The sequence below is a fragment of the Anguilla rostrata genome, chromosome 1 (assembly GCF_018555375.3).
Source record: "Anguilla rostrata isolate EN2019 chromosome 1, ASM1855537v3, whole genome shotgun sequence".
NCBI classification, from domain to species: Eukaryota; Metazoa; Chordata; class Actinopteri; order Anguilliformes; family Anguillidae; genus Anguilla; species Anguilla rostrata.
The window spans coordinates 9578184-9594247 of NC_057933.1; the positions used below are offsets into that span (position 1 = coordinate 9578184).

The 16064-nt window shown below is 45.9% G+C and overlaps 1 protein-coding gene across 6 annotated transcripts in view; it reads right to left on the reverse strand.

Moving 5' to 3' along the window:
• Positions 1–14506, reverse strand: part of trim9 (tripartite motif containing 9) — a 39272-nt gene extending 24766 nt beyond the window's left edge. For 3 of the 6 annotated variants that reach the window (XM_064321057.1, XM_064321049.1, XM_064321040.1), the window contains exon 1: positions 13544–14506. In XM_064321057.1, coding sequence (XP_064177127.1) covers positions 13544–14380 — 837 coding nt within the window. In that variant the 5' untranslated portion in view covers positions 14381–14506. The remainder of the gene's footprint in view (positions 1–13543) is intronic. The other 3 variants (XM_064321081.1, XM_064321074.1, XM_064321066.1) reach the window with 1 other exon arrangement.
• Positions 14507–16064: the final 1558 nt, after the last annotated feature.

A 16064-nucleotide genomic window follows, 5' to 3' on the forward strand; every position in this document is an offset into this window, starting at 1 on the left:
ATTTTAATACACATTTGCCCACAATGGAAATGTTTCACAGCATTTATGTGGAGGTAGTGAGCCTGGGTTTGTGCACTGATCCCCAAACAATCAGGGCAGTCGTTTGACTCTAGCCCCGTTCCCTATACACGCTCCTACACCATAGTCTAAGTACCTTGCTTAAGGGTACAATTGCAGTGGCCTACCTGGGAATCAAAATGACAACCTTGGTGTTGCCAGCACAGTCCCCTAACCACTATACTACATGTCATATTTAGAACAAGTATGTGAAAGGTCATGGGAAGCTTTTTAAAACAGGAAGGGTTGGAAAGGGGGAGGGGGGTTGGGTTGTGTGAACACGTGTCATTGGACACACAGCAAGATGGTGGGAACAAACTCTGTGCCCACCCCATTCGCTGGGAAACCCTGTTGGAATCAGCCGACCAGAAGCAACCCAGCGGAGGGTTGTATTAACATTGGGAAAGGTTAAGCGGAAAGACAGTGTCCGCTTTGCCGGGTCAGAAAACAGCTGACCCGGGGGGGGCTCCAGTCTACTGTAATGGGAAGGGTGTAAAAACAGCCTGTCGCATCCCCCCATCTCTCACCCAGCTGCTCAGGAACTCAACAGGGAGGAAGGTGACGAGACAGGAAATGGAAGGCCGCTGACCTCGGGCCTGGGAAACCATGACAGCTGCTGTTTCTAAGGCAACGGCAGAGGATCATGGGGGAAAAAAATCACAGTCCTCAAACAGTCAGGCAGCAGGTTCCCACAGCATCAGCGCTGGAACCCCTTTCACCCTCAGTACACAGTGGGCTTCGGTCTGGTTTCACAATCAAAGATGAAACCCTTTTAATTACACATAGGACACTCCTGTTTTAATTTAATTCCGTTATTCATTATCATCATGTTATTAACTTTTAATCAGTTATCTTTCTTTTTTTTGTTCCTTGTACTTCTAAAGTATTCTAGGTAATATCTAAATCAATTATTCATTTAACCAGAACAAATGAAACTCACCGAATGAGTACGATTCCCCATGTATCTCTCCCCAGATTAAACTTTCTTTTCAGACAGTTAAATGATTGATTAATGGCACCGATTCGCCAGATATCTACCTCAACTGGTGTCCCAGGTTTAAATCAGTACTGATTAGAGGAAAGGAATGAAATCCAGCAGTACTGTCCTCAAGAGTCAGATCTGAGTATCTCTGCTCTAGCTGATCAGGAAGGTCAATGCCTCCGGGAAACATGGTGAAGAAATGTATTCTACACATCTATGACAATGCATACATATCAAAACGAGGTCAGATCAGATATCAGATATCTGAAATATTCAACAATTCGGGTGTATTCTATGCATTTGATCAGCTACAGTGACAACTACGGATGGAAGAAGCTTCATTTAAGCCATCATTTGTGCCATGTATTTCAATTACCCAGTGCCTGGAACCTTCAAAGTAAAATTTAAGTATGTTCATAAATGCGTATCCACTAGCAGAGGCAGATCTAGTGGAATGAAGGCCGAGAGAAAAGCTTTGTCAATTAGATTTTATTACTGGGTTACACTTTGAGGATGTAGCTACACCAGCTGAGCATTAATTCTAATGCAAACACACAAATTTCAGGAGGAGCTTGGGATGTCCTGGTCGCGGGGCAATCAGCTCGGTAATTAAACGGACGAGAACACGTGCTGGTGATGAATAATTCAGTCGAGGCTCTTGGCCATTTTGCTTTTCATCCCGCCCCCCCCCTCCCCCTCCCTCTCCCCTGCAGTCAAGCAATGAAGCTAGTCTGTCACAGGGAGAATGTATCCGCAGATGCAATTTCCACCGATAACAGGGGATTCTCCAGGAACCACCACAGCGAATTCAGATTCAAAGGCTGTTACAAAGTCTCACAGCAGTAGACCGAGTCGCGTACCATGAAGGTACGGACGGGTGTGACGTGAGGGCGTACTGGCAGCAGTCACCTGACTGAGGTTACACACACGCTGACAGCCCAACACACTCACTGCCTTCTTCCCCCATCAGCATGTCACTCTGCTTCTCTCACACCGGTTTTTTTCTTTTTTTTTTCATTTGGGAGGGACTCTGTGTTCCTGTTTTCCTATCGCCTCTGGATTCTGAAACAGACCTTTTCTGTTCCAGGACACTCTGTGCTGCTTGAAATGCGAGGTCTGAGGAATGGTGTCAGTCTTCTGATGAATGTCATCAGCGTTTTTCGCAGCTCAGCAGAGAGAACCTGGCAAACAGCGAGGCCTTCATCTGTCAGAAGAGCGTCTGAAATGGCATCCTGGGAAAAAAACTCATATCCACTGGCTCACGCAGATTACTCATGAATCAGGAGCGAAAAAGCCCACCATGACTTCTCAATTCTTCAACCCACAAACTTGAACAAACATCAGAGTACGGGACAGGAAGGTGGGGATAAAATATGGACTTTCCTTCTTTGTATGCCTACTCAACCGTTTCAGGTGTGAAGTGACACTGATGGACTTGGTTGCCGTTTAGGGGGGAAGGCTCTTGTTCAGAACTTCAAAACTTGAATCCACCTACGACTGAAGATCTACAAGCGCTGGCAGTTTCATGGATTCAAACATAAAAGAAAATTGATGTCCTTTTCCCCTCCCGGGCGTTTTCCAGATCATCGCTATCATCACGGAGTAAAAATATCAGTATGTGAGACTGGAGATTTACTTGCGCGTTAAAAGATTCTTGAAAGGTGGGACAGCAGTGACAGGAATGTCAATAATATAGAGGTAACCGAAGCATTCTACTCCGGTCAGGTACACAGTTAAAGGTTTCTCATTATCTCCAGTGAGAGTGTCACACAGCATTAATCTCAGCCAATCAGAGCCATGGCAGATCAGCACCAGGGCTTCTATTGGACTCTACAGCCTGGGTTTTCAGCCTGGGATTTCAGCAGGGGGTCTGTGGGCCACTGGGGGTCTTTGAAGGAACTGCAGGGGGTGCCTGGCCAGACTTGATGTGCAATGACTACATTAAGATGAGGGAAAATATTACAAAATATAGAACCTTTTCAAAAATATAACCCTTTTTAACTTATGATTGGTCTTCCCCTTGATGCTTTTGAGCCTGAGTGGGGGTCCCGGGATCGGGAAAGGTTGAAAACCCCTGCTCTGGAGGGACAGAGAATACAAATTATTTTCAGCTAAGCCACAGTTTTGAGCCAGGCAGGCATGTTGTGTGCAGATAGGACTTAAACCCGGAATGAAATCAGAATGAAACTCGCTCTAAGAAGCCTGAACCCACAGTTGGATGCATTTCCACAGGAAGCCAGGATGCTGAAGACCTTAGCAGGGAGTTCCCCCGCTGCGGGAGTGGGTAATTACAGTAGCATGCCTTAAGAAACCCCCAAACAGGTGGTGATACCCACGGATATGAAGATGAAGTGCCCCCCCCTCCTCCCCAAGCGCAGCACCTGCACAGCTACCACCCCCCCCGGCGCAGTGGGCCCCCGCTTCTGCTGCCGCGCTCAGTTCACTCTGCGTAGGGGGGCAGCCGTGGGAGCGTGGCGCTCGCATTCCTCAGAGAGAGATCATCGCCGCCTTTCGGCTCCCGCGCCGACAGGAAGTCACAGAGGAAGCGCTCCTGCGGGGGAAAACGCCGCTAATAACCGGGGTTCTCTCGCAACAGACGCGCTGCGAATTTATTTTAAGGCACGAGCATGCTGCTTTTTACGGACAGAGCTGCCGTTGTCGATGCTTCCTTCTGACGTTTCGTAGTATGGAAAGCTTATTTCAGTGGTGCTTTACCTTCAGTTATGATCATGCTTAATCCACTCGTAAATGACTTATAGACACTTACTGCAGCTTATGATCATAAAAGTACTTAAATTGGACACCATGATATCCTGCCCAGCAAATGCAAGTACACATTCATCACGCTGAATATGACCTAATTAAGCCTTAGTCACCAAACCCAGAATGACAGCCCACGAACAAGTAATGATTTAAAAACTTTACTTTTAATGATAGTTTTTATTGTTGTTAAACTGGCAAACTTGTGATGAACTGGCAAACACAGTGATTTCATGAATAAGCCCCAGAATTGAAGGCCACAAGATCAGTGGAAGTTGGCAGGCACTCTACATTGCCCTCTTGTTTCTTTCCAGATCTCTCTCTCTCCCTCTCTCCCCCTCTCTCTCTCTCTCTCATTACGTTTGCACAGTTAATCTTTTTACACGCCACACTATCACACCACTAATGAAGTGTAATCAAACTGCGAGTCTCTGGTGTGGTGCTTAAGTAGTGTTGATCACGCACTGCTCGTTGAGCCAGCATCTGATCCCACGTCATGACATCAGTGTCACTCACATGCCCTCTCCTGATTTGACCCCGATTTACTAGGGTAAGGGGGGGGGGGGGGGGAGGACGCAACGGACAAATGGTCAATTGGGGGGATGGTAATTTAGGTTCGGATACACCGCTACCAGAAACCGCAGACGATGTTCCACATGCCAATTCAAGAGATTTGTCCTGTGGGCCCAGCAGTAGCTGACCCAGGGCTGACGCTAAGCACGGCTAAGGGATTGGTTAGTACAGTACCTGGCTCTTTATGGGCCAATAGGGGGACGACATTCACTCAACACAGCCATCTAATCATCCCTCAGTACAACTGACTTAATAGTTCCCTCCCAGCATAGGAGTTGTCACAAAATGGCTGCCGTGCATCATCCAAGTGGGTGCTACACACTGGTGACAGTTGAGGTAAGGCACAACATAAATGCAATTTATTTATTACCATTATCCATTATTGACCACTTAAAATGTCTGATAGAAAGTTTCTAAATTAATAAATGCCCCAGAACAAATCTCTCAGAAAATGGCTTGGGATCTATCTTCACCGTAACCCATAGAATGCCTTCATTTTACAGATCACTGGTTGAGAATGCATTGTTCTTATCATTTCATCATTTAGTTGTTATGCATGTAGTTTCATCCTGGTCCTCTCGCATCCACCAGTAGAAACAAATCCCACTAGGAAAACTACAAAAGCAATTAATGTAGAATGTCAAAATGACATTGTTAATTAAATTGTGTTTACCAATCATTTAAATTTAATGAGACTTGGGCTTTAAATCAGAGATGCACAATTCATAATTTAAACATTTACCCTAGAAACCAAACACTCAAGATCCATTGTGATCTCATCTTCATGACTCCCTTCCAGTTGAGCTATGGCTTCTCTGACATGGCTGACAGTTGTGGAGGCAATTTCATATTCGCACAGCACTTCTGGACACAAAATAAAGCCAACTGACACCGAATCCCATTATCCCACACTAGGGAAAGAAAGCGTGGGAATCCCACGGAGTGTGTCTGATTTGTCTGGGGTTTCTTTTTATTTGTAGGAAAGAAAATCAGCCAAACTACAACTACGCTTCCATCCTCTTTTCAAAACGAGACCAGCTTAAGTCCGTTAAGTGCTTAAATTCCACAATAAGGAGCAGAATCGAGACGTTGAGTGTGCATCGCAACCAGAGTGCCGTTCCCCCTCCCTGGCCCCGCTACGGAAGATCCCATCGGCAGCGCGCCGCGTCGATGCGCACAGAGAGAGATCAAACGCGCAGAGCTATGAAAGAGCAAGAGCCTGCAGCTGGGGGTGCGCCAAAGGCACTCTCCCGTTTTCCAAATTCCCTAATTTACCAAAGCTCAAACACACCGGCTGGCAGGGACCGAGACCCGAGACAGAGGCACACTGCCTTTGCTGTCAAAGTCCAGACACATTCGTATTTATCGATCTCATCTCACAGTGACTAGGGGGGCGGGGGGATTTAATTATACTTTTTCTTTTTTCGCAACATAGCTACATTTTCTGAAATGTTACGTCCCACGTTAATTAACTCGGCTTAATTGTCAGTGAGCAAATAAACAAGTGACCTCGATTCGGTTGACGGGGTTTACAATACTTTTCACTCTGACATTTACAAAATGTTCCAGATCTGGGAGGGAAATGGGGGGAGGGGACTCATCACGCAGAGCATCTTACACTTTTCTTTTCTTTTACGATGCACACAGCCTGAATAGAGTCTGAACAAAGAATGGGTGCACAGCCTCCATGGCACCATTGTGCACATACGAGAGGGCACCGCGAAGAGAGGCAATGCCTAATTATAGCGTCGGCAGAACGCTTCTATTTCTGTGCCTGTCTCTCGGTCTAAATTGACATTTCAAAGTGAAATTCATTATCCGCGAGTTTAGTGCCGGTCGAGCCACCTCCGGAGATGGCCGCCGCATGTTGATTTTTTTAATTGCCTTGAAGCCTTGCCAGTTTACTCAAACGTTATCAGAATGCGAGCGAGCGGGCGAGCGAGCAGGAAGGGGGAAAAGCGGGGCATTCGGAGAGCCCCCGTCACTACTATCTAACTGCAGAGCTGGAGCCAGCCTGGCTGGCTTCGTTTAGGTTACCGATAGTTTTTTTAATCTTCTGTTTTAGCGGGGTTTTACCTGCTCAACCTGCTAGCATCATCGGCGCTGGCCAACTATCACCAGAGCTGGGGAGGAAGTCATAAAGCACCATAACTACATTTATTCTGCCTCACTGGATGCTAAAAAAATTATACACTCTGGGAAGCAGTGAAAGGAGAAAGGAACCTGCTGCCAATGCAGACCGCAGCAAGAGCAGACAGCAGTAGACAGACGCAGTAGACCGAAGTAATGGACGGACTGAGGAAGTCTATTTTTTCCCTGAAACTGCGGTCCTGGACAGCAGCTGAAGTCAGTTGTCTTGACCTGGGCAGGCACCAGCACTCGGTATGATGTCACGTGCAGCAGCTGTGGCTGTGGCTAGGGGGGGGGGGTAATGCAATGGAAAAGCAATTGCTCTATATCGGGTCAGCTTTGACTCAAGCACACGCTTGCCTGGGTCCTCATTCATCAAGTGTAGCCATGCACAAATTTTTACTTACATTTCCAAACAATTTGGGTGATTTGTCAACATAGTGGCGGCGTGAAAATGCTCATGTGCGTGCGCGGACACACACACACACACACACACACATACACACACGCAAACACGCACACACGCACGCACACACAAACTCAAGACCAGGCATATAAAAATGTGGTTGAAAAATGATACTGCATTATTTCTTGACAGTTGTTCCAGGGAATTGAACTTTTACAACAAGCTGCTTTTCACACACAATTCAATTCATTGTGCCAACAGGAAGAAATGTATTATCCCATCTGTAAATACATTTTAATAACCGACTGAATAGGGACCGGGATATTTCCAGCAGTTTCAACCATCTTAAGGAAGGAAATATGTTCCTATGAATGTTCCTTCTCAACCCTTTAACCAATATATTATGTACAGTACAATGTTCATTTATGGATTACCAAACGCATAAATAAGCTAAATAAGTAAAATAAACAATTTGCTTCAATCATCTCCATGAGCACATATTGGTTCCACTAATGATATCTATGAAATAGACTGTGTAAATATTGCAATATTAGTAGATAAGATACAATCTAGTTCACAGAGGAAGTGAAAGTAAATTTGACTGCTGTAGGCTAGTACAGTCAAATATTATGATTTGTTAAGAAAATTAGTCCAATCGGGGGGGGCGGTAGAAAAACTTTACTTTCATGCTTAGGTGCGATGACTGGCAGTTTGAGTTACTAGTCTCCATCTTCAGATTAAACTATTGCTGTTATAATACGCGAGCATCTGAAATGGCGGCACTAAATTACAATTTCATTTCTGAGTTAATTTTCCTTGTCACGCCGCTAAAACCGCCAATCAAAGCATTTAAAACTTTCTAATTATCTTACGCAACAATCTTCAGTTCCAGCTTCACAGACATTCACTTTCATTTGTTTTTACTGCGGGGGCACAGTATTGCGTGGCGATGAAAATCGCAAGAATGCATTAAAATTAATGGAATATGCTGCTCATATATAGCTAAACACAGGCAGACGCACTTAGCCACGCGTGAGTTCTCCACCAGTCGAGATTCATCAATAAAACCCCCCGGAAATGCAGATTCAATTAATTCCAATTGTCTCCAAAACTCCAAAATGTCCACATCTGTGCTGCAGGACTAATGAAGCCCTAATTCTACACAGCAGATAAATGAGGGGCTGAGATACAGGATGTAGCTGGAGCAGCCAGGCTTCACCCCCCCCCCCCAAGGCTTCACCCCCCCCCACCCCGCCCCCCAGATTGCTGATAGGAGACCAATGGCAGCCCCAAGCTGTGCATTCTTGGGGGCTGCGGGGGAGATTGGAGAAATCGCTGACATGGTTGCCTACCGCCCCCACTGCCGCCCTGTCTCGGAGTGACTTTCCGTTGGTTGCCATGGAAGCAAGGACGTTCATGCCCTTCCCATTCAGAGAAGAATCTCAGCTTGGAGGAAAAAGAAAAAGGAAAAAAAAAAAAAACATACGCTTGATATGCACATCTTTGCTCACATCCATCCCCCCCCCGCCCCCGCCACAACCCCTTGGATGAACATGACATAATGGGGCTCGGGGGTGATTGCATTTCAGGGAATCTGAAATTGGAAATTGGACGGCATTTCCATTGCTGAGAAAGACCCAAAAGAGAACGCAGAAATATTAGCGTCCTCCGCAACACATCCACGTTCCTCACCCCGCCATGCGACGGAAACCCCGCATGAACTAAAACACCCCGCCAGCTTCAAGCCAGAAAAGAAATCTGCAAGTCACTGTGCTTGGTCTGAAATTTTCTATCAGTCAAGTGCTGGCAGGCTGCTGCACTTATGCATGCAGCAGGCAACTGCGAACGACAAAGGCGTTTGCATCCACATTCGATAAAGAGGCAGTGGTACGTGGTAATCTAAATCCCCTAATCTCAAAGCTCCAGGACATTAGGGAGGGAGCATTTTGACAAATGGCACCTCATGCAAAAAGCCTGGCCCAGGGACACCAGAATGAACTTGAGCAAGAGTCGGAAAGGCATTCCTTCGTCGCCTACGTCGCCACCCCCGATCCCCCCCCGCCCCCCCCACGGTAAAAACGACGTTCGGTCCGTGATTGAGTGAAATGCATGCCCAAGGGGGACCTCGGTACTGCTAATGCTCCAGCACTTCTAACCCACAAATTATGAGTTATGGAAGGAATAAACTGTGAGAAGAACGTGTTGCTGCGTTTCCTTCAAAAGTAAACGAAGGCACGCTATGCTAACGGCTGTGAAGCAGCGAAAGGTATTGTTGCTGCTGCTACCCTTGGGTGAGTGACACACTTTCGCAAGCTCTTTAATTTGCTCGGCAGGTAATTGAGAACCCCGGTTAGCGGCCAAAGCCTTCTCTCCTCATCTCCCAGCCAATTACCTGATATACTCAGGCAGCGCTGGCTCCTTGGGCAGTGGCCTTTGACCCTGGATTTAATTGGTGGGCTAAGCAGGGACACAGCTATGGAGCTCGCTGTACAGAATGCTACAGGTATTAAGAGTTACGGAGGACCAGATGGGGCCTGGCCTGCATTATTACAGTATTAGTGTGTGTTTCAGGGCTACAATATGCTGTAGTATCAGTCTGGATATAGCCTGACACTGAGCTATGGTACAACAGAGTCTCCTCTTTTTATAACCAAATACTTTTTAGTTTGTCCTTTACCTATATTTAATAAAATGTCATTTAAAAACCGCAATGTACATTCAATTATTGCTCTGATGTTATGCAAAACACATTTAAAAATGGCCATAAAAATGTAGTTTCTTGTTTTATTCTTTCCAAAAAAGAATTTGCATCCAGATGGTCCTGGAAAGTCCAAGAAGAAAAAAAAATCCAAAGATTAATAGGAAAAGAGAAGGCCTCTGGGAGTACTAAATGGACACGGAAATCAGAGGATGCGATGCAGAGGGTGGTCAGACAGCAGCTGGGGAAGAAGCTGACTGTAATGAAACCACTGCATGTGGCCTGGCATAGCAGCACTTCAATCAAGGATGTGTACTGGCTCCCCGTGAAGGCAAATTCCTACATTTTCAGGCTAATATTAAGAAAATCAAAACCGATGAACCAATCAGGGAAGTTTCTGGCAGAATTGCAAACATATAGGAACGGGCTGCTGGATTCAATTTCCCCTTTTCAAAAAGTTGGTACATATTCAACATACGTACAACATCATTCTGCGACGTGGTTTTTTAATGGAGTTCACAGTCTCCAGAAGTACAGCGGCAGGATTAAGAGAGACGTAAGGACGTGGAATCGACCCCACGTCGCGTGCCTGATACGGGTCATCAGGTACATGATGCAGGGCTCCCTGGAACCGTGGAGAAGCCGGGACTGCAGGGGTGTGATATCCCACTCATTACCGCCAGGCCACGGCACATTACTCTTACCATAAACACCCTGGGAACACACCGATTAGCATTAGAGACAGAGCGCTCCATTGTGCTGGAATGGCCGTTCGCTGGGCAACACAATTTATTTAACCCCGATGATCTTACTCTTTACCGTCGTGCTCTATACAAAAAACAATGGATCAGCCGACTTGATAATGGACTCCTCGGCATAATGGAATCATGAAATAAAACAAGAGGACATTTTTCACTGGAGCCAAAAAAAAAAAAAAAACATGTTACAAGACTTGTAGTTGTACTTGAAATATATCAAGGCGATGGCCAATCATTATTAATGAAACAGGGGCTGATAGTACTAGATTAACAGGTTGCAGGGAACACTTACAGAGCACAGAACCACCGATAACATACATTTAATACGTGCAATGGTTCCTTAAACACCTGAAGCTTCTACATTCTTGTAAACTCCAAAGGAGAAAATGAACCACAGGAGATGCGTACAGCAATGTGCGGCTTTCCCCACACTGACGCAGTCAGCCCCATGAGCGGAGCAGAACAGCACAGATCGTCTGAACGGGCGAACCACGGCCCGTGGACGCGGCACTGCGGAGGCGGCGTCGGCGGTAATCTTGGACGCCCTCTCGCTTCCCGTCTCGCTTTGGCGGCTCTCCCGCGGCCCCAGGAATGTCTGCCGGGTTCGAAAGCTGCCGGCCCGCCGCCACCCCGCCGGCTAGCCTGCCCTGGCCGCGTCCATCTGCTCAGCCTCCCCGCACAGCGGCTCCGGATGACAGGGCGCCCCGGCAGCCAGACAGACAGACAGACAGACAGACGGAACGGCCCCTCTAGCGGACGCTATGGAAACGCGCGGAGAAGCAGGCGGAACCACGGAGGCTCCACGCAGGCCGGCCCCCTGCCACGTTTGAGCAGCGCTTTTCTTTACGCATTAAAACGCCCCCGGCCACAGGCGTGCGAAAGGACCGCGCGTGCGTTCCTAGTTCCGAGTCGCTTTGAAAGCAAAATGGCCTCTCGCGTTGAATCTCTCAACACATGTGCAACACATCAGTACCATCTATCGTGTCCATTTGTGTTATGTCTAGAAACTCCAGGTCAAATTAAAATAAGAATTCAGATCAACCTTTAGATAACGCACTTATCAGGCTGTCCATAACACATATATCTGACCATGCCTAAACCTCTGTGCTAATTGCATGGTGCAGCTGTGGAACCCAAGTCCCCGAACAGGGGGCGAAACGTAACGCAGCTATATTTGGCTCTTCGGATCCACTGTGTCATCACCCACTTGGTGCTGAGAGAGCGATGAGGTGTGGGCCGTCCTCACGGGCAGGAGAGATTAATGGCACAGAAGGGCTGGAGCTTAATCTGCCCTCTGAAATGCGGTCCCCAGGGGCCAACCAAGACTGAAGCCCCCACACAAACCACGCTGACATCTGGGTCACACAAACTGCATTTAAATACCAACATTCTGATCTTCCGGACGGCGCCTTGCGCTTCCAAAAAAAGAAGAAAAGTTTGCATTGGTCTGTCTCTTTTTTTTTGGTCAGAATAGGCATCTTGAATGACAGAAAAACAACAGAAGGCAGGGGTGGAGTGCAGTCTTTTTTTCAAGCAAGGTTTAAAAGCGTGAACACTGCACGTTCAATTAACCCTTTGAGGTGGAAAGATCAAGATCACAAACATGTGATTACAATGCTCTTAACTGAACATTCTAATTCTGATGTAAAATTCACCACCGGTAACTGAAAGCAATGAAGTTCTAGAACACTGACTTAGAACTATTAAAAAAGACATTCCAAAAGACCAACTCTTCAACGAGTTAAACATGAAGAGCTGAAGAGCCTTCCACATTAAATTGAAAATGGCAGACTCAGAGAAATTGATCCTGGACTCAGATTACTTTTGGGGGGTTTTGCGATCAGTTGTCCACTAAGGGACTGGGGCGCAGCTGTCGCAGTAGGCTGTGTCAGTGCCCACTATAGGGACCTGACCTATGGCTTTGCTGATCTTTGAAGCACTTTGGGCTGCCGTTACGCCAAGGAGGAAGACAAAGAACCGGCTCTCCATGCCTTCTCCATGGTAACACAGTTTAGGGCTTTATTCAAAGGGAGGTTTTTTTTTGCGTCCTGCTGAATTTTGAGCCAATCTGCAAGGCGAGTCCTACTAAACACATGCACACAAAATGGACACGGACTGCACCACGTCTGTGATTCCACCGCTGTGGAGAATCCCAACACTCTACAAGTCAAACTGAGGGGGGCCACCAACAGGAGAGGACAATGGCTTGTGAAGCTATTTACAGCTGCATTTGTATAGTCCAACCCACTGTGAAATTTCACGTGTGTGCTTCATGTTCACGTTACATGAACCATAGTTTAATGTCCAGAACAACGAGCTAATAAAATAACCAGATGTTCCAAGCAACTCAACAGAATTGCAACCAAGACATAGGAAAGCCGTGCAGGACCCTTTGTCCCGGCTAAAAACAGAGCACGCCATTTTATGAATGCTTAATTAAAAGCCAAAGGACACGTAGATGTACATGGTCTGTTTTAATCCTAAAATAGACTGTCTTTGGCTAAGATTAAGAGTATCTGAGTTGATTTCTCTCACGCTAAGAACAGCACAGTAAATCATGCTGCTTGGCACAGATGGCCCATAGTCTCACTGTCTCAGTAGCTGTGGCTTATTACGCACGAGAAGCAACTGTCCCTCCGGCATCTCAGTAGCAAATGTCGATAGAAGTTGATGTCGCACTTGCTTAGTCACAGGCAACAAATAACTGCTTAAAAAGTGTGTATTTATATATAATCATTAACAGAAAATGATGTGTTAATACTGACAGTGATGTTATTTCTGCCTCTTTAAAGTCCAATATCTGATATATGATATCCTATCATTTACGGTTGTACAACCAGGGGAATAATTAGGGCACACACTAACACATTTTAGGGGTCGATTACCCTCGGTGCCAATGCGTAAAACACCGTCAACAAAGAGGATTTACAGCAAAGAAGATAAAGTGATTTAAATCTATTAGCTAAACCAGTACAGAAGTCACTTTAGATGCCATGCAAGAATGAATTTCGTTTAAACGGTAACAGTTACACCAATTAAATATCTGTTAGCACATACAGAAATACACATTAACCGGCGAAATTGTGTGTACTTACAACGAAATATCCGTGATAATGTCAAGCTAGATAGGCCATCATAATAATGACAGCTGCTTTTAAACAGTAAAAGGCTAACGTTACCTTATGAAGTTTCCACATGGCTCCGAGAGCTTTGACTTCATGCGTGGAGTGCTTGCCCTCCTCTAAACATTGGTAGCACACGGGCATTTTACACTGCACACAGTACATGCTCAGGTTCTCCAGTTCGTGTTCTGTACAGGTAGAGATTTTCCGAGGACTAGTCCGGCGGCTTATCCGGCCTTGTGCCGGCGGAACCAAGCGATGCTTTGCAAGCGGACCCCGGGGAGGGTGACATCGCAAGCGACATGGATCACAATAGAACACGTCGCACTGCTCGCACATAACCGTAGCTTCCTTTGGACTCTTCTCGCAAAGCTGACACTTGAGCGCGGCCGCTTTGCTCTGCTGGTACCTGTCGACCACCCCTTCCAGCACCCGGTTCTTGGGGAAACCGCGGAGCCCCCGGTCGTCCAGGATGAGGCTGCGATGGCACTGCGGGCAGGTGATGCAGGAGTTGCGGGGGATAGGGGGTAAGGAGCCGGGGTGTTGAAGCAAGTGGTGTTGGGAAGGGGGAGGAGGGACGGCAGGGGGGAAGACCCGCACCCCATTCGGGGATTTCTGGCAAGGGGTGGTCGGGGCACTAGCGAAGCCCCCGTATGAGCCATAGCCGCTGTCCGCCTCACTGTACAAGCTCATTTTATCCAAATCAAGGTAATCATAGTCGGAGACCCCCGAGCCAGAAGCCCGGCTGCTCTGCGGAGACTCAGCATCGGGGGTCTGGACTAAAATATTCCGAGCACAAGCCAAGCAAATATTGTGAGAGCAAGGCAGAATAATCGGCTCCCGGAAAAAAGATCCACAGACGGGACATTTTAATTCTTCTTCCATTTCATCCATATGTGATGCTTTTGGTGGTGCCTCGATTCTCCGACTGATATATGCGCGCAAGTAAGGCTACCCGGTCGCGGAATTCGGTGATAAGATCTCCCTCCGTCACTATCCGCCTAGGCAATAGCGAGGATGTCAAATCGGAGGTTTTATGTGAAGCAATCTAAACCATCACCGCGCCTGGTCCAACCAATGGGAGAGCTTTTCTTAATATGCCGGTAGATTCACTTGGCTCTCATTGGACAATGCAACTGTCAGTATTGTTGGTGAAAAGGAGCCGACTAACCAATTATTAGCCTTGCGCGAGGTCATGAGTCAGATAACTTCTAACAGTCTGAAATATGGATTAAACGACAGGCTATCATTTGATATTTTAATTTTACACTTAATATTGAAAATGGAATTGATTATTTCCATAAGACAGGAAACTAAATGAATTTGTGCAAATAAAATAATAAGTCACAATTATGTTCTAGAACATCAAATTAACTTATGAACTCATAGCAAAAAGAATATAACAATAATAGTAATAATAATAATTACTGATGTAACAGGCAATTTCAGAATATTACAGAATTTCTAAGAATTCCATTTAAACAGATGAAATTGAACATAAAGGATAAAGTCAAAAAACTTCTCTTTTTGCTGTATTTTCAATTTTTCTGGTGGACAGGAATATTGATCGGCAGTGTTACAAGTTTCCTTGCCTCTTGCTTTTGCCGAAGTAAGCTGTTGTTGAATTTATGAATTTTTGAGATGATAAAAAAATCCATGTTTGGTCAATAAAGACGTGAAATAAAGCCTCCTCCATCTGTCCGAACCCACCTCCTCCACCCCCTTCTTTTTTGGAAATGCTGTCTTATCCCAACTTCTTTCATCTCTAAAATAACAGACACAAATCAGGTTTCATAATATATTCTTTCATGGCCCTACTCTTAACATACAGTGTTTTGGTAGCTTTGACGACATGTACAGGTTCACTTATTTCTCAGATGTGACAAGCAAGTTCAAGGGCTCCTCTGTCATAACGAAATTGAATGATGTTGGAAATCTTTTTTTTTTTTTCAGTGAGAGATTAAACAGAGGTAGTGTTCAACTGTGTTTGGTTGAATATTTGTTGAAGCTTGTGACATAAGGTGCATTTCAATCATCGCTACAGCTGGCTATGATAACAGTGTATTTCGTGAAAGATATGTGAATGTCTTTGGCTCCTGATATGAAATGAACTGGGCATAGACTCAAAAGGGAATATGAAAAAGAGCATTTGTGTAGCATGTTTCTCACAGGGCACACACATCATGAAAAAAAGAGAGCTGTCAAAGACAAGCAAGTATTTTTGGCAGATTGGTTCTTGAGTTAGCTACCTGTCATTCTCATGCATGTAACCATCTCAGTCACAGAGGGATTCAATAGGGAAACACGCCCAGTTGTGAAATGACCATTCAGGACAGCAGAAGAAATGACGAGAATTATAATGAATATGGGTTTGAATGAATGGTTACTGTTACCCCAGGTTCACTTCAGGAGTCACAGGTGTGATAAACAGGTGAGGCCTGACAGTGTGGGACTACGTTCACAACTGTCAACCCGTCAGTGACAGAATCCAAGATGGTGGGTGGCTCAATTCCACCCCTTAGCGGATTGACCATTGGATTCCGTTACCACTTCTCTTTAATTGTGACTCAAAATTAAA